General features: G+C 39.4%; 2 protein-coding genes across 4 annotated transcripts in view; both read right to left on the bottom strand.

Annotated features, from left to right (window-relative positions):
* LOC120635652 (cyclin G) overlaps positions 1-2,921 on the bottom strand; it is a 42,729-nt gene extending 39,808 nt beyond the window's left edge. The window contains exon 1 of one of the 2 annotated variants that reach the window (XM_039906705.1): positions 2,422-2,921. The gene's annotated coding sequence lies outside the window, so the exon portion shown is untranslated. Of the gene's footprint in view, positions 1-2,198; positions 2,328-2,421 lie in introns of those variants that run through there. The other variant, XM_039906704.1, reaches the window with a different exon arrangement.
* A 1,305-nt stretch (positions 2,922-4,226) lies between these two features.
* The window catches only part of LOC120635716, a 32,288-nt gene continuing 17,797 nt past the window's right edge, over positions 4,227-18,717 (bottom strand). Inside the window, exons 7-13 of one of the 2 annotated variants that reach the window (XM_039906840.1) lie at positions 14,378-14,494; positions 13,163-13,299; positions 12,135-12,240; positions 11,472-11,527; positions 8,781-9,036; positions 8,336-8,417; positions 4,227-5,607 (exon numbers count right to left, since the gene is read on the bottom strand). In XM_039906840.1, coding sequence (XP_039762774.1) covers positions 4,375-5,607; positions 8,336-8,417; positions 8,781-9,036; positions 11,472-11,527; positions 12,135-12,240; positions 13,163-13,299; positions 14,378-14,494 — 1,987 coding nt within the window. In that variant the 3' untranslated portion in view covers positions 4,227-4,374. Of the gene's footprint in view, positions 5,608-8,335; positions 8,418-8,780; positions 9,037-11,471; positions 11,528-12,134; positions 12,241-13,141; positions 13,300-14,377; positions 14,495-18,717 lie in introns of both variants that reach the window. The other variant, XM_039906839.1, reaches the window with a different exon arrangement.

Raw genomic sequence — 18,717 nt, forward strand, 5'->3', positions numbered from 1 at the left:
GACTGATGAATATTTTTTATAAATAATATACATAAATACTTAGAATATACATATAAACACCCAGACAGACTGAAGAACATTCATGTTCATCACACAAACATTTTCCAGTTGTAGGAATCGAACCCACAGCCTTGACTCAGAAAGCAGTGTCACTGTATCATCTCACAAACAGACTAAACGATAGGTATTCTAAGTCAATTCAATTCAAGTCAATAAATGCTATATCATTATTATTAACATTGGGTTGGTCCACCTACTACATATATACAGGATACAGGCCTCCTCCAATAGGCCGCACTTTTGACGCATACATTACATGAGAAGTACGCGTTAATGAGATGATGGCGATCACCATATTCATAAACTTAAAACAAAAGTTACGAGGGTTCCAAACGCACAGTGGTCTAAGAAGAAGCCTACAATAAACTTAGCCGGATGTTACGATCTCACATTGTCATTTAAAATTATTAAAAGAGCAATAGTTCACACCCAAACTTTTTTATTGATTACGTAGTCCATTATACTATAATAGGTGTTTGTTAAGTCAACATCATCCTTTGTTGCTATGGCATAGGTTGCCATTTTGCCGTTTATATAATTCGGATGCCAAAGCCCTAACCACCACTACGCTGTGACTCCTTATGCAATGTGCCAGTTGGTAAATAGTATATATTTTAGGCGTACATAGATATCTATTGAGGACAAATTGATAATGGAAACTGGGCTGTATTTTACAGATGTATATTTGCATTTGTACACTATGTTTTAAAATACTACTAGGTACTTATATGCTACTACATACTTATATGTTCTGTTCATGTTAATATTAAAAATGGCAAAGGTTTGTTTGTTTGTTACCTCAACTGATCTTGATGACATTTTACCTATGCCATGTTGGTTGGTGATGTATACAACATTTCTTTATTTATCTACAATAAGTTAAAATATGTTGTAAAACTTTTTTTTTATGTTTCATCATATCAACCCATTAACAATCCACTACAGGGCTCGGGTCTCTTCCCACAATGAGAAGGGGTTAAGGTCTAAGTCCACCACACTGGCGCAGTGCAGAGTGGCGGACACCACATATGTTTGAGAACATTATGTAGAACTCTCAGGCATGCCGATTTCCTCACAATGTTTTCCCGAAGAAAGTTATATTTTTTAATTACTTAAAACACACATAACTTAGAAAAGTTAGAGGTGCATGCTGGGATTCAAACTCTGCCCAAAATAAGTGAAGTCGAGCTCCTACCCACTGGCCTATCAATTCTTTTTTGATGATTAAAAATTGCTAATTACAAGGAAATCTTGGGACCACATTCTATATATACTATAATAATAGGTTATTATGCCAGAGTTTGAGCCTTCCGGTAGGTAGTTAAAGCGTAATTGCTAACATGAAGAGCCAGAAAGCCATTGCTGTTGGTCATAATTGCCAAAGTTCCAGGGTACTTTTATACCTGTGCATTTGCCCAATAGGCTCTGGATGGCAGTATATCATCTATCACTACCCTACACTGACACAAAGAATCCAAAAAAACACAGGTAGTAAAAAAGTTTGTATAGTAATAATATTACTTAAAATTTATGTTCTTGTGTTCTTATTTTTATCAATATTTAAACCTGTCACAACATATACAAATAACATCGTAGCCAGTGCCATTCTTTGATGACAATGCATGTAAATAAGCTAATAAACTATTACTGGTTTGGAGAGCAAAAAAAAACTGATTACACATATCCAAAAATAAACGAATACCTACATTGCGAAATTTCACAAGCAAATTACGAAACTTTCTGCATGTTCCAACAAGTTCATGATTTCATAAACAGTTTGTATTATTTAAGCAAAATTTAGCTAATTTTCATCTATAATCTGAAACTTCATACAACAGCTGTAAAAATATACGTCAATTCAGTGCCATTGAATTGCTGAAGTTCTTTATTTACATAGTACTTAAATGTTTGTGTACGTAAGTAAAATGGAGGGTTTCTGGTCTACATTGCGAAAACAAAGCATAATTATGGTATTCCAATAAGAAGAAGACACTGGTTGACCCAAAAAAGACGGGTCCTTCATAAAGGCGAAGTAGGTTAGAGTACAACTTTACTTTTGCGACGATTTCCCGAAGTTTACGCACAAAAATTGATTGTACATTCTCAAGTTTAACATAAAATCAATAGTTTGAACTTACCCGGATGCTTCCGTGGTGGATTTGGGGTGGAAAACCGCCTATGATACGAGTAATTTTATTTTACACTTCACGCGAATAAATTCTATGGATCTCGAGAAATTACTGTCAAATTCGACAAAAATGGCGTACACTTACGTCACACGGCGGGAAACTCAAACTATTTTTGTAACTAAATTTTACTTTAAAAAATACCTTATTATGTAATATTACAAGTTAAACTTACCTCATAAAGCAATGAGAGATGTGTCTGAAAAGTTTCTATTACTTTTCTAATACATTTGGAATAGCTTGATTCAGTCCGACTCCGTGCGCTGTTGCCAAACCGTTATTGCGTCAGAAAATAAATAATGTTCAGAATCAAACATTTCAAAGCACTTGTACATAACTTGCTAATGTTTTTTCCTTAAAATTTCTTTACAGAAACTAGAAATGGTTTTAATTACTAAAAAAAGGCAAGACGAAAAAGTTTCACATACGAAGAGCGGCAACGTCGCTAACTTGAACACAACACTGGACAAAGGAGTAACTGTATTACTAATTATTTGATTCGAAAACCCTCTAAAAGGGGTTTATACCGTCGATTTAGTATACTTATTGTAAATATTGCGCTAACTAAGAGATGGTTTCTTATATAAACACTTGTTTCGAGTCGGTTTTTGTAAATTTTAACTGAGTACTAGTACGTGCTATATAGAATTTTGAACTTGTTTTGAACAGAATACAGATGTAGCGGTAGCGTAAACAAAAGAATAGGTCAATGTTGCCATGCTATTCAAACTGGAACCAAAAACTACTACCAACTAGAATGAATACATTAATGATCAAAATAAATATGCTCCATTTTAAATATTACTAATATAAATGATAATAATAATAAATAAAAAATAATAGTAATTTTAAAAGCTTTCGCTTGGTTTTTGGATAAAGGGTCGCATACAGAACGCAGTAATTCTTGAAACGGCACGTATTGTGAAGAGGTTCCCCACTCTGGAGCCTTGACAGACTTGCTTGGGTAGTTAATAGTGTTTTTTGTTTTCCTTTTATAATTTATAGTGTTGGAAATTTGAAAAAAAATGTAAATTAGAAATAATGCTTATACTAAAATAAAGACTAAAACCAGTGTGTGTACTTATGTTCGCACAGCTGCTATATATGTTAGTGTGTATGTAATTTCAATTTGTTTATCGGGAGATTGGATGTCGTGCCCCGACCCCGATTTTTAAAATCATTAATTATTAATTTTAATCATATGTATTGTTTAAAATAGGTTTGTAAATAACCTATATTTTTTTTGTAAAATTTAAAAATGGTTACTACGGATTTTCCTTTGGAGATAAACATAATTAATAATTATACCATCGCGGACTTTTTTGTAGACCTTTTCAAGGTGGACAATACTGTAGTACATTATTTTGATCTATCACGTAGCGTTCACAGTCACTTCTAAAATTATCAATGTAACTCTTGAATCATTTATTATTTTTAAAGAATCAATGGCATATATAGAGAAAGACAAGCAGCGGGAAACGACTTTGTTTTATACTATGGTAGTGATGATGTGATGTGAATAGGTTATATTATATAACAGGATAAATAAGGGATTTGGCGGCCAATTGGAGCAGTGGGCTGGGATCTCGCAACTGAAAAAACTTCGTGTGATGAACATGGTGTCTGGGTGTTTATACGTATATTATTCAAACAAATATTCATCACTAGTACCCATAATTATATAATAATAACCCATAATAAGTACCCATAACATCTTAATTAGGGTTAGATGGCGACAAGCGTTATCGCAGTATATTTATTTATATCGCAATAAAGAGTCAATATAAGCATCGTTAAAATTAAAACCTATCCTTAAATAAGGCATATTATTACTGGCATTCTTATCACGAGATTTAAGTACAGGGCATATAGCCCAGTCGTTAGTTTCGTTGGGTTGTGGTGTTAATTAAATGATTAAAAACACAATGATTAATGTCCTATAATTTATTATTATAGAAATACCTACATAAATAACGACAACTAATCAGCTAACAGATACTTAAAAATTAAATCTATTGTGATTCTTACATAAACTACAAGTAAATGAATCGTAAAATGTTTTAAACATATGTTTATAGAAAAATTAGACACCAAAAACTGTAAACATATAAAAAACAAACCCATCTTACTACATTTTAGGTGATACTTTGAAAAAACTAGCAATAGAAGTCTGTTTTAAATGGTCTGACGGTTTCTCAGTTTTCAAATATTTCTTTTTTATCGGTGTAACTTCTGCATCGGGTCGAATGATACATTCTTTCGGCGATTTTTGATTTACCGCATACTGCAATACGTATTGTTTCATTACTTTAGCAGTACCTTTTTGAACTTTTCTGCCCCTTTTTTTGGGTTTGGTTATTTTCAAATTCAACTCTTGGGATTTGAATCTTATTTTCAGCTTTATATTTCTGTTGCGAATTGACAATTCGGTATTGTGGTTTTTCTTGTATTTTTTATATTTTCGCTTTTTAACATTACCACCAGAAGTAGAGCCAGAATTGTTTGTGTATTCTTGTTTAACATTAAAGTCTGCTTCAGGATGTTTCCGTTTTCTATTAGTACTATCCTTCATATCAGATTTTTCAGTACAAACTTTCTTATTATAACATTCATTTTCATCAGTTTGGTCTTTATTACATTGCTTTCTCTTTTTTCGTACCATTTTGGTAGGTTTCCTCTTCCTGTTTGTAACATTATCACTGTTTGGTAGTTTTCGTTTTGGCGGTTCTTTCATCGCATCCAATGCAAAATCTATAGCTGTTCTAAGTTTTGTGGAATTATTCTCAAGATTTATATGATTATGTTCGAATTTACAGTTAGTTTTCCTATCTACTTCGTTTAAATATTGATTTTTGAAACTCTCCAAGTCAATATCTAGATTTTTCTCTTTTATATCTTTATTTAGTGGACTAAATTTGAACGCGCATTTCTTATCGGGAATAAGAAAGTCTTTTGCGTCATTCGTTTCAATTTTGATCAAATCGATGTTGACAATTTGATTATTTTCCGATATTTCCATAGAATCGTTTTGAATGTTTATTTTTTTTAATTTCTTCGGCGTATCAATTATGGGAAGGCTGCTACTTGAATCTGCAATAAATTCTGGCGGAAGTTGGAATGGGCTACTGGAGGAATCTTCCATAATTCCGGGTTTTTCAGGAGTCAAAATGGCGTTCTCACATATATTTAACTGTTCTGTGGTTGTATTATTTTCTAAAGTTTCTGGGATATTTTGTTCTGGGGTTTCGGAGGTGTGGTTTAGTGTCAAGAGGTTTTCATTTTTACTCGTAAATGAAGTTTTCACGGTCGCTACTGATATATTTTCTTTATCTTCAGTGCATGTTGAATCATTGATGGATTCCTAGAAGAGAAGAATACGTCATTTTATATGATACTTGATTCATTTAATTGTATTTAATATATTCATTGTCAAGTCATAACATAATTTTGCTTTCTAAGTCCATGGCCGTGGGTTCGATTCCCACAACTGGAAAATGTTTGTATGATGAGCACGAATGTTTTTCAGTGTCTGGGTGTTCATTTGTATATTATAAGTATTTATGTTTATTTATTCATAAAAATATTCATCAGTCATCTTAGTACCCATAACACAAGTTACGCTTACTTTGGGGCTAGATGGCGATGTGTGTATTGTCGTAGTATATTTATTTATTACAATAACTAAAGCGTTCAATGTTTGATTAAACATTGTCGGGTCAAGCAGATGTACCACCTAACGGTGAGTGGAACACCATCGCCTATAAACCGAGCAACACTTCGCTGCGCATGCAAGGAACTCGTTTTTTTTTTCATTGCACCTTTAAGTTAGCCCTTTACTGCAATCTCACCCAATGGTAAATGATAATGCAATCTTAGATGGCAGCAGGCTAACCTGTTAGGGAGTATGGTAGTCATAAAACCAACCGGCTAAGTTTGTTGTGGGCTTCTTCTTAGACCAGGGCGCGTTTGGGACCCTCGTAGCTTTAGTTATAAGTTGACGAATTTAATTATCGCCATCAACTCACTTCGATGTCATATTTTACATGTAATGTACGCCTCAAAAGTGCCATCTATGTGCCTATTTGAATAAAGCAATATTTGACTTTGACACACGGTTTCCACGCGACATCGTTCCGGAACTCTTAATCGCTTAGCTGCACGTCTTAGTCGGTAGGGTGATAACTTGAAACCTCCCACCGGACCAGACGAGAAAATTCAGAAATCATAAATACGGAACCTCAAATTCCCTATGTAGTCATAGTAGAGTAGAGCATAATCATTTATTTGCAAAAAAACATTGTGAAATTATAGATGTTAAAAATATTATAAGGAACAATGTTCCAGCCCATTTAGAGGCATGCAAATCTTAACATAAAAATAATTAAAAACATTCATAATTAGATTACGTCAATTATAATATAAATTAATTAATTACAATGTAAATTTTATGTCCGATGCTATATAATGACAATGAATTTAATTTAGGCCTTAAGTACCAGCAAAGTACTCGTCTACGGAATAATAACATTTATCAGTGAGATATTGTTTTAATTTGCGTTTCAGCTTATATGTACTAAGGTGGTGGGACTCATAACAGGGCATAGCTCATTAAACAGACATCTTTCCATTATAGGTGTCACCGACAGCCCTCTTTGCAGAGCATGCATGGATGCGAACGAAACACCTACGCACGTGATGCTGGAGTGCACGGGCGTGACAGAGCAACGCGAGATCTACCTGGGATCACCAGCCACTAACCCAGAAGTCCTCAGCAACCTGGGCGGCATGCTGGGATTCTGGAACGAGCTTGGATGGCTGGAGTAGCGAGCAACAATGGGAAAATTTCACGTACAACAAGCAAAGCGCTTACGTGCGGAAACTGCCCAGAGAGAAGAAGAAGAAGAAGAAGAATATGTACTATGGTTTTTATCAGTCAGCTGCTCCGGTAATTTATTGTAAATCTTGGGTGCCATATTAAAAATACTTTTGCCAAACTGCGCAGATGAATGTTTTGAAAAATAAATTTTAATTTGCCTCCTTGCACTCTCAGAGAACCTAAACAGATTTTCATTTAATCTACCTCATTTGCTCGTCCGGGGAATTATTATCGCCATGCTTATTTCTGCAGCTGAGCCGTATTGTTGTAATGCTGAAGTATCGCTCTGTGTCCATTAAGGCTAATGGCTGTGTCCATTAATCTAAGGCTATGGAGGGTAGAGGTAAGGAGAGTCATCTGTGTATATGAAAAAGTGTCGTCAAAATGTATTAAATTAGGATGGCGCCACATTTGCATCAGGGTAACTCTTAAAAGAAGCGCCAAATATAAATATTGTTAGAGTAGGCTTGAAAAATAAACAAGGAAGTATGGAGATACAAGGAAGTAAGGTTATATTTACCACAATATTTTGCACAACGTAAGTTGTTGAAATTCTCAATAATTAACTACTTTAGTCGATAATGACATTAAATTTTTTAACTCGGCATACTTCAATTCATCTACGATTGCTACATTCATACCATACCGTGTGCATCCACCAGCGCCATTGTGGAGGATTTTTGAACTGTTATTTAGCGCATACACTGGACACTTTTTCAACTTTTCTCCCATATAAGATGACTCTCCTTACCTCTACCCTCCATACCTAAGGCGTAGGTGACAAGCGTTATGTACATATAATAAGTACCCCGGCAACCACGCCCTTCAGACCGGAACACAACATTGCTTAGCGGCAGAAATAAATAAAATAATAAATACATATACTAAGACAGTATTCTGACCGCCATCTAGCCCCATAGTAAGCGTAGCTTGTGTTATGGGTACTAAGATGACTGATGAATATTATATATTAATACTAATAATATTTAGATAAAGAAACACCCAAAAAATCGAAAACATTCATATTCATCACATGAACATTTTTCAATTTTAAAAAAAAAAAATTTTTTATGTTGTGGGAATCGAATCTTCAGACTTGGACTCAGAAAGCTGGGTCGTTGCCCATTGCGCTTATCAGTCGTCTAGATGAATATTGGGGTACTACTTCCCTTGAGATTGTATAGTCTAGCTTACTCAATCAATAACCTATTACCTTTACTTTTTCTGGAGAGTTGTTCCGTTCTATGATATTTTTTTTATTGCTCACATAGTCTAGGAGTCCTTCGAGAATGTCACTGTAACAGAAATACATGAATTAATTTTTTAAATTAATTTTTCAAAATTCAAATTCAAAATTTCTTTATTCATGTAGGCCACTTATGTATCACATGTATCACAGGCACTTATGAAGCGTTTTTTTAAGGAACCGACAGGATTCGAACCTGCGACTCTCTGGCACTCGCGGCCTGAGCACTTTATCCACTAAACTACAGCTCTCCTACCAATGCCAATACCGAAATTAGTATATGCCTTTTTTTATCAGTCTTATATACAATAAAAAAATACATACATTTATGTCTCAAGTTCTCACTTCTATCGACAGTCTCGTATGTTTTTTTTTTTAATTTTGAAGTCGTTAAATAATTCTAATAACTCACCCAACAATTTTCCTTTTAACACAAAGAGGTTTTGGTTTCTTGAACTTTCTCCTCATCTCGTCCAATAATTTGGTATCAAACATAAATTTTTCCACCTCCTTCGATGATATTTTCTCATTTAAACCCTGTTTCAGCAGTTTAAGCGGCGACAGTAATTCGTTTTCAGGATGTTTGGGTTCAGTAGGATTTGTTGAGGTGGGACGCTTTGGTGTTTTTAAGTTCAGATCTTGGCGGCTGAGATCCGTGTTGGTTTTTACTAAAAAAAAAAAATTAAAAGTTATATTCGGAACACGACAAGTCAAGAAATCACACAATGAATAGTGTATGAATTAAAAATCAAAACACCCCCGACTTTTAATCTTATATATATATTTCTTGTGTGCGTGTGTATGTCACTGAACTCATCCTAGACGGCGGGACCGATTTGTATGATTTTTTTTGTATACGTTTGGGTGGCATCCTGGATGGTTTCGATTCACAAATTAGCCCGACAGATGGCGCTGGGGTCTGCTAGTATAGTATGAAAATTAAGCTTACTTTGCTATAGTCCGCGAAAAGCAGGGCAAAATCTGTATGGTGCAATTAATAATTTCTTCAATCCGTATACTCCACACCGAACAGGTCTTCGGCAATGTACCCTCTACGCACGTTTCGCTCAGAAACCGGAGCATCCTCAGGAGATGTTGGCTTTACAATGAATGATTTTTAAGAATTATTTATTGTAAATTCATAATAAGCTTGATTTTCATAATATATGGATGTCCGTAAAGTAACGCCTGCTTCTATCCAATATTTAAATATAGTTAATTATGTAAAGTTATTAAGGGACGTGTGAAAAAAAAATTCGCCATAGTTGTGGTGGCTGCCATCTTGGACTTAAATTTGTCATAGTGAATATTCTATTAGTCTGGTCCTTTCATTTGACACCCATATCGTGGGAGTTGTGAATTAATTTGTAATCCGCTATTTTGTCGCGGCGGCCATCTTGGACCGATTTTCATCAAACATAGACTAAAAACACTCCAGACTTTCAACAGAATTTCAACTTTCACACGCAATAACCGTACTCTTAAACGGTTTCTACGCGACATCGGACCGGAACGCTAAATCGCTTGGCACCACGTCTTTGGTGCGACCGGACCGGAGCAAATTGAGGTATTCCAAATTGCCTCTAAAGGAAGAATTCCGGAAAACAAACCATTAAACATTTTATAATATTCAATGGAATCCACTACATTCTACAAGTCAGTGTATGAATATTTGACATAACCAAAATGAATGAATGAATGAATGAATACACTTTTATTGTACACCACAGAGAAAATTTACAGAGATACAAATACAACAGCACAATAAGGTAGAACGTACAATTTGGCGGCCTTATCGCTAAATAGCGATCTCTTCCAGGCAACCAAAGGCATACAAGAAAATGTTATAAGAAATAAGTAGGTGGTACAACAAACAAAATTAAATATTAGGACTTAAAACTAAATTAACATAAAAAAATAAATAATAATAAAAAAAAAAAACATAAAACATAGTATATACTAAACATAACATATTAAAGATATGTACAAAAATATAAAATATATTCCATACATATATACAAACATATAAAATGTTACAGTATTGAGATTAAATTAAGGAAGTACTTAACAATTTATTATAATTCAATAATAATTTACCATTCACCATTGCTGTGCATTCAAAATTGCTGAGTTTGAATCCTTGTTATAAAAACTTTGTCACTAGCTTTGCAACTTTAAAAAAATAATGTCTTTTGTTCCACTGCAAGTTAGCTTTTAACAGTATTCTCACCTGATTGTAAGTGTTGATGCAGTCTAAGATGGTAACTAATTAGTAACTTGATCATTTGTCTTAATGAATCATGTATAGATCATAATATATTATCTTCCATTACACACAGACTCTATCTTAATTGTAAAGTCCTGCCCAATCTAAACATCATAAGCTTTTGATTAATTGAATCCTCTTTCAAAAATGGAGTTTTAATCTCTTCGAATCTCTTGCTTGGTCGGGATTCTTACAAGGCATTTAACATGAGGAATGAAACAGTAACTCTTTCTTCTAATTGGAACATGTAGAGCTACTTTGATATATTTTACTGCATCGCCTGCTGGCTGTGTCTAAGTCAGATTGTAGTTTAATGAGAACTACAATAACATCTCATTTATAAAACCTTCCAACATTGGAGTATATAGAATCCCTTGCTTGCTCGGGATTCTAACTAATCAAACGTTATAGTCACTTTGTCACCTTAGCTTTGAGACTTGTTGAGCTTTTTTTTAATAACAATAATTTACGTATGATCTGAATTTCATAAACTTTTTTTGATTAATTGAATCCTCTTTCAACAATGGACTAATCAAACGTTATATTCACTTTGTCACCTTAGCTTTGAGACTTGTTGAGGTTTTTTTTTGAATAATAATAATTGACGTACGATCTAAATTTCATAAACTTTTGATGAATTGATTTTTTTTTAATAGTAATAGTTGACGACAAAGCAGATGTACCACTTGATGGTAAGTGGACCATCATCGCCCATAAAAAGAGCATGAGAGGTATGTCAAAAACTCTGATTCTTCTAATTAGTTCGGGTTTACGATTAAATATCGGCACTTTTACTAAAATCATTGCTCTTACGTTTATCAAATGATTATTTCTTACCAGTTTTGTCTTCCATTTCAGTCCGAACTGTGACATTATGTGATGCACTCGACGAGCTGAAAGTTAAGAAAACTGTTACAAAACTTATTTCAATTGATTTTCATGACAGACCACAGTGATCTTTAACATAGTTTAATGACTAAACAGTTGGCTGAGCAATTACTTAAAATTATAATGGATTTCTTAACTAATTATTCTGATATCTGATATATATTTCTACCAACACTAATTAGAGAATTCTAAGACAGAAATCATGTATTTGTAATAATTATAAAGGTCAAACTGTTTCTTATTGCTACGCCCTGACAGGGTCTCATAACTTTGTAAACTTGTAAGGGCATGGATGCAGTGGCGTGCATAGAGGGTATGCACAGGGTATGCAGATGATAGAAAATGAAGAAAATCTCCAGTACAAGTTATAAAAAACTTAAGGATAGGCACTGTAAGAGTTATGAAAAGCCTACCCTTACGTATTTCTAACTGGTACTGGAGATTTACTTCATTTTATATCATCTGCATACCTGTGAGACACCCATTGACGTAGCCGACCCCGAGCCGACATAACTTGTAAAGAGAAATGCTGGGATTACAACTCGCCCCCCCGAAAGTGAAGTCAAAGTCCCACTGGGCTGGAAATTGGGGCAATAATACATCATAACTCACACATTCAAATTACGTTTTCGTTTAGTTCTTCTGATAGACATACGACTCGGCATAACTGGGCCAGATTGAGTACGCTGTGAGTTTTGATTCTGCGATGGAAGCGATACTGAAAACGAAAAAGATTGTTGAAAGGGGTTTAGTTTACATTCGTGTCGACAGATGGCGGTGTGCCTTTTGTAGCTGGCGTCGCGTTTGGTTCTATTGAGAACATTTAATTTCTTTAATTTTTTTTATTTCACATCAAGTTAGATCTTGATAGCAATCTCGGGGGGGGCAAACGGGCTAACCTGTTAGGGGTATGGCAGTTATATTAACCTCCTATTCCCATTCGGAACGCGAAATCGCTTAGCATCACATTTTTGTCGCTAGCCATGGCCAAAGCCTCCCATCAGACCAAACCGGAGAAAAATTGCCTTTTAAAAAAATTTAAAATGCAATATTTAAAACCCGCGACTCTGGCAATCGTGGCCTGGGCGGTTTTATATGCATTTTAAATTTATAAAATTGATATTCCCTCCAAGTGTAGATAAAAACTGTATAAAAATTATAAAGTGATCCCAAATTGCAGCGGCAATTAGAGTTTTAATCATTTCAGAGTAAAGAATAAAGCCTTAAAACTATATTTTAACGAGCGACACCACAGTTTTTACATTTAGATAGACTTGCGTCGCGATTTATTTACAATAGCATTATAATAATAATAATAATAAATAATAAATATACTACGACAATACACACATCGCCATCTAGCCCCAAAGTAAGCGTAGCTTGTGTTATGGGTACTGAGATAGCTGATGAATATTTTTTTATGAATATAATACACATAAATACTTATAATATACAGATTAACACCCAGACACTGAAAAACATTCATGTTCATCACACCAACATTTTCCAGTTGTGGGAATCGAACCCACGGCCTTGGACTCAGAAAGCAGGGTCGCTGCCCACTGCGCCACTCGGCTGTCATTATGGATAATTTGATATGATATCAAAAGCAGACTAACAGCCTAATTGTAAAAGATTACCGGCGTCGATGACCGCCAAGTGCGACTGGTCTGGAGCGGCGGGCCTGCAAACATCACAGACGTAGTACTCCGTGGTACAGCAAGCTGCGTGGGCGCCCGGACTCCCGCAGAGCACACACAGCTTTATATCCCATATCCTGAAACATATATAGTACATAGTGAATACTGATAGTAACATACAGAATACATTTTTTTCCAGTGCGGATTTTTTAATATGTGAACGAAATGTATGAAAATGTATTTTAAATTTTCATCTTTTACTTAACGATACAGAAATTAACGGTTACAAGAGATCAGTCTCCGGTAAAGATAATTATGGGCACCCTACAATAGCTCTCAGCTGTTAACTTGCGATCAACGTTCTCTCACTCGGTCGATATCGTCGCAACGGTAATTCCATAAAATAAAGCATAATAATAACTTCAACAATTAAAATTGAAATCAATTACCTATGCATGCCACACATTACGATGTATTTTTTTTTATCCATTTAGTTACCCCTTGACTGCAATCTCACCTGGTGGTAAGTGATGATGCAGTCTAAGAAGTTAGCGGGCAAACCTGTTAGGGAGTATGGTAGTCATACCCCTAATCGCTAAGCGGCACGCCTTTGTCAGTAGGGTGGTAACTAGCCACGGCCAAAGCCTCCCACCAGACTGGATAAATTCCCAAATTACCCCAGACGTGACCTCCTACATAAATTCACAAAGCTCACCGTTGCTCCAAGGAGACAAAGAACGTTACGACACCGATTCGCCGGATCGTAAAGTTTAGGAGATCGTAAACTGGCACTTGACAGATGAAAAAAAAACGGCATTGCCTTGACCTTCGTTAGTGAAAACGGGTATGAGGCTATATACTGTACGGGAGCTATGGTTAGGCGCTGGACGCTTAAATACCTGGACATCAGACTAAGGCGATTCCTAGGTTTAGCATATACGGGTATTAATACAAAATTGCTGAAGAGTCGGAGTAAAATGGATCTTAATTCAATAGTTTTAACGCTCAAATTTGCCTACAACTCTTCAGCTAGGGCTTTTGGCAGAACCTTTGTAAAATAAAAATATGATATACAGGATTTGCGACTCTAGTGAGAGTGACATTGGGTCCATTTTACATTGACGCTGCAGAGTTTGATATGTGAAAACGACTCCCCGATCGTGACTCCTCGGTAATGCGTTGACATTGATGACAATGTTTCCATTTCTTACGCACCCTGAATTAGCGTCGTACTCCCGACCCCTGGGGCACTTGCAATCGTCCACTCGACATTCAACGGGGCGTTCGTATATCTCCGAAAATGCATTTTGTTCCAGCTCCCACGCTGCGTCTCTGGAATGGAGATAAATTACATGAAAATCAGTTCAGCATTAGCAGACAGGTAATATAGGGAGTACCGCCTTGCTTATATCTGCTGCTTAGTTGCAGCTGAGTTAGCGCAGTAGACAGAAGTAAGACGCTGCTTGCACCATTGGAAGTTACCGTCGATGGCCAAAAATCAATTAGACAACGTAGTACTACTACTAAAATCTTAGGGCCTTTGCTTAGTGATTCATTTTTGGCCCTCTACTGTGGTCACTTCCGGCGACGCCATCTCGCTCAGCTGCAGCTAAACGGTAGAAATAAGGGTCGAAAGTGTCTTTTATGCAAGGTAAGTACATCTCATATAGTGATACGGTGGTAGAGTCACAAACAGACTTGACGTTTCATAAGTGCTTATTAATTAGGCCTACTTGAAATAAATGAATTTTGAATTTTGAACTGTTCGAAAGTGTCTTCTACGCAAGTTTAGTAAATCTGGTATAGAGGTCGCAAGTGTCTTTTATGCAAGTTAAGTACATCTCATATACGGTTCGAAAGTGTCTTTTATACAAGTTTAGTACATCTCTTTTCAGGTCGCAAGTGTCTTTTATAAAAGTTTAGTACGTATAGAATGTGGATCGAAAGGTGTCTTTTATGCAACTTAGGTACGTGTAGAATACGGATCGAAAGGTGTCTTTTATGCAAGTTTAGTTCGTATAGAATATGAATCGAAAGTTGCCTTTATGCAACTTAGGTACGTATAGAATAAGGATCGAAAGGTGTCTTTTATGCAAGTTTAGTAGGTATAGAATATGTATCGAAAGTTGTCTTTTATGCAACTTAGGTACGTGTAGAATACGGATCGAAAGGTGTCTTTTATGCAAGTTTAGTTCGTATAGAATATGAATCGAAAGTTGTCTTTTATGCAACTTAGGTACGTGTAGAATACGGATCGAAAGGTGTCTTTTATGCAAGTTTAGTTCGTATAGAATATGAATCGAAAGTTTTCTTTTATGCAACTTAGGTACGTATAGAATAAGGATCGAAAGGTGTCTTTTATGCAAGTTTAGTAGGTATAGAATATGTATCGAAAGTTGTCTTTTATGCAACTTAGGTACGTATAGAATAAGGATCGAAAGGTGTCTTTTATGCAAGTTTAGTAGGTATAGAATATGTGAAAAAGTTACTGTTCAAAGAATGATGGATGTTACTTTCCGATAATGTTCTATCAACTTGCTGAGTAATATTTTGGCGGATGTTATCTGCCATATTCTATTTTGACCAGGAGGACTGTTATTAAATAGGTAAGTTGATACGATATCAACTTACCTATTTAATAACAGGTTGGGGTAGGTAGAGTATCTTAGGAGTCCAGGCACTGGAGCACCGCCCTCTGCGCTGCTTCAAGTGCATGGGTATGGGACACACGGCGTCTTTGTGCCTCTCCAAAACCGACCGGAGCAAGATGTGCTACCGGTGTGGAGAGGAGGGCCACAGGCACGTAGGATGCGAGAGGTCCCTGCGCTGTGCCGTCTGCGCGGATGCACCTCAGCCGTCAGGGCACATCATGGGCGGGAAGAGCTGCCACCCCCTCAAGAGAAAGCCCGAGTTGTCCCCTCTCAGAGCGACCGAAGTGGCCCAGCGCAGACCGAAGACACTGATATGCCGTCAAATGAATAGACGGCATATCAGTGTACTCCAGGCGAACTTAAACCACTCTGCGGGGGCTCAGGACCTCCTACTGCAGTCCGCCGCAGAGTGGTCTATCGACATAGTTGTGGCTTGCGAGCCATATCATGTCCCCACCCAGGAACGCTGGGTTGGGGACATGTGTGACTCGGTAGTCGTTGTTTCGGCGGGCGGCGCGGGCCCTCCCCTCTCACCTCTCGAGAGGGGTCCCGGGTTTGTGGTTGCGGGATGGGGACAGTACACCATTGTCGGCCTGTACTTTTCCCCTAACCGCACGCTGGCAGAATTTGAGGATTTCCTCGACTCTGTCAGCGAAGCCGTCCGCCGGCACAACGGAGGGCGTACCCTGGTTCTTGGAGACTTCAATGCCAAGAGCCAGGCGTGGGGGAGTCCCACCTCGGACGGCAGAGGCAGGGCTGTGCTGGTGTGGGCTGTGCACCTCGGGCTCTCCCTACTCAACAGGGGGACAGTCAACACCTGCGTCCGCGCACAGGGTGGTTCCATCGTGGACCTGTCGTTTGCCTCCCCCTCGGTTGCCGACAGAGTCGCCAACTGGAGGGTAGAGGACGGGGTGGAGACTCTATCGGACCACAACTATGTCCGATTTGAGGTCTCCACATCCCCGGTGGTCGCGATGGCACCTCCCCAGGGTCCAAATCGCCTTCCACGTTGGTGTCTCACCCAAATGGACCGGGAGCTGGTCAAAGAGGCCTCCATTATTGGACGGTGGGCCTCCTACAGAGAGGAGAGGGACACCAGTGTGGGAGAACGGGCGGAGCAAATGCGCGTGGACCTCACTGAGGTCTGCGACTCTGCAATGCCGAGGGCGCGTGGATGGCGCCGCCGTAAACGGGTGTACTGGTGGTCGGACGAGATCGCGGTCCTACGCATCGCCAGTCACCGAGCCCGCAGGGACTATGTCCGGTGTCGTAGGCGGAACGGACTGGACGTAGTTCTGGAGGAGCAACTGCGGGAGGTTTACGGCCAGGCCAAGAGGGCTCTTCAGCTGGCCATAAGTAGTGCCAAGGAGCGTGCCCGGGAGGAACTGCTGGAGGGCCTGAGTAGGGACCCCTGGGGACGCCCTTATCGCGTGGCGAGAAAGAAGCTCCGTAATCAGGGACCCCCAGTAACCCAGACCCTCCAGCCGGAGCTCTTGCGGAGCGTCGTCGAGGGACTCTTCCCGGACTCCCAGGGACATGTCCTTCCACCGATGTCCTCCCCGGTATCCCAGGCTGGAAGGGGCTCCACCCCTCTGGCTGATAGCAGTTCTGTTCCGCTGATCACCGGGGAGGAGTTGGACGTAGCCCTTGGTCGCCTCCGGTCCAAGAAGACGGCACCTGGACCGGACGGTATCCCGGGTCGGGTCATTTTTATGACCAGGGAGTATTTTGAGGCAAGACTCCGGGAGCTGTTCAACCAATGTCTACTGGCTGGACAGTTCCCCAAGTCTTGGAAGGAGGGACTGCTGTGCCTCATCCGCAAAGCAGGGCGACCGCTGGACGCTCCGTCGGCGTACAGACCGATAGTCTTGCTCAACGAGGTCGGGAAGGTCTTTGAGAAGATCCTTGCAGACCGACTCGTTGGGCATCTGGAAACTGTCGGTCCAGGGCTCTCGGAGGGGCAGTACGGCTTTAGGGCGGGTCGCTCGACCATTGACGCCCTAGAGTCGTTGAAGGCCCTGACGGATGAGGCAGTTGCCGGAGGGGACGTCATTCTCGCCGTCTCCTTGGACGTCACGAATGCCTTCAACAGCCTCCCATTTGAGACTCTTCTAGAGGCACTTCGGTACCATGAAGTGCCTCCGTATCTCAGGAGGCTGTTGGAGTCATACCTCCAGGATAGGTGGGTATCCTGGACGGGGAGTGACGGGCATCGAGACCGGCGGAGGGTGCTCAACGGGGTCCCGCAGGGATCGGTTCTCGGGCCGGTGCTGTGGAACATCGGCTTCGATTGGCTACTGCGGGCCCCCATGCTGCCTGGGACTAGGGTGATATGTTATGCGGATGACACCCTGGTCACGGCACGCGGGAGCACCTTCGCGGAGGCGTCCCGCCTGGCCACGGTCAGCACGTCCCTCGTGATAAGGAGGATCCAGGCCTTGGGTCTGAGGGTTTCGGTCCCTAAGACCGAGGCCCTCCTCTTCCATGGCCCACGCAGAGGTCCACCACGAGGTGCCCACATCACCGTCCAGGGTGTTCAGGTGGAAATAAAGGCCCAGATGAAGTATCTGGGCCTCACCCTGGACGGACGGTGGAATTTTAAAGGGCACTTCGAGCTGCTTGCGCCCAGACTCGTCGGAGCGGCAGCCGCTCTGGGAAGGCTTTTGCCCAACATCGGGGGGCCGGACTCGGCCTGCAGACGCCTGTATGCGGGTATCGTCAGGAGTATGGCGCTGTACGGGGCTCCAATATGGGTGCACGCACTGTCTCCGCAGAACATTACGCTTCTGCGGCGACCACAACGCGTAATCGCGGTGCGTGCAATACGTGGCTACCGTACGGTGTCTTGGACGGCATCCACACTCCTCGCTGGCGACCCGCCGTGGGACCTGCAGGCTGAGGTGC

This window comes from Pararge aegeria, chromosome 27, assembly GCF_905163445.1.
Source record: "Pararge aegeria chromosome 27, ilParAegt1.1, whole genome shotgun sequence".
NCBI classification, from domain to species: domain Eukaryota; kingdom Metazoa; phylum Arthropoda; class Insecta; order Lepidoptera; family Nymphalidae; genus Pararge; species Pararge aegeria.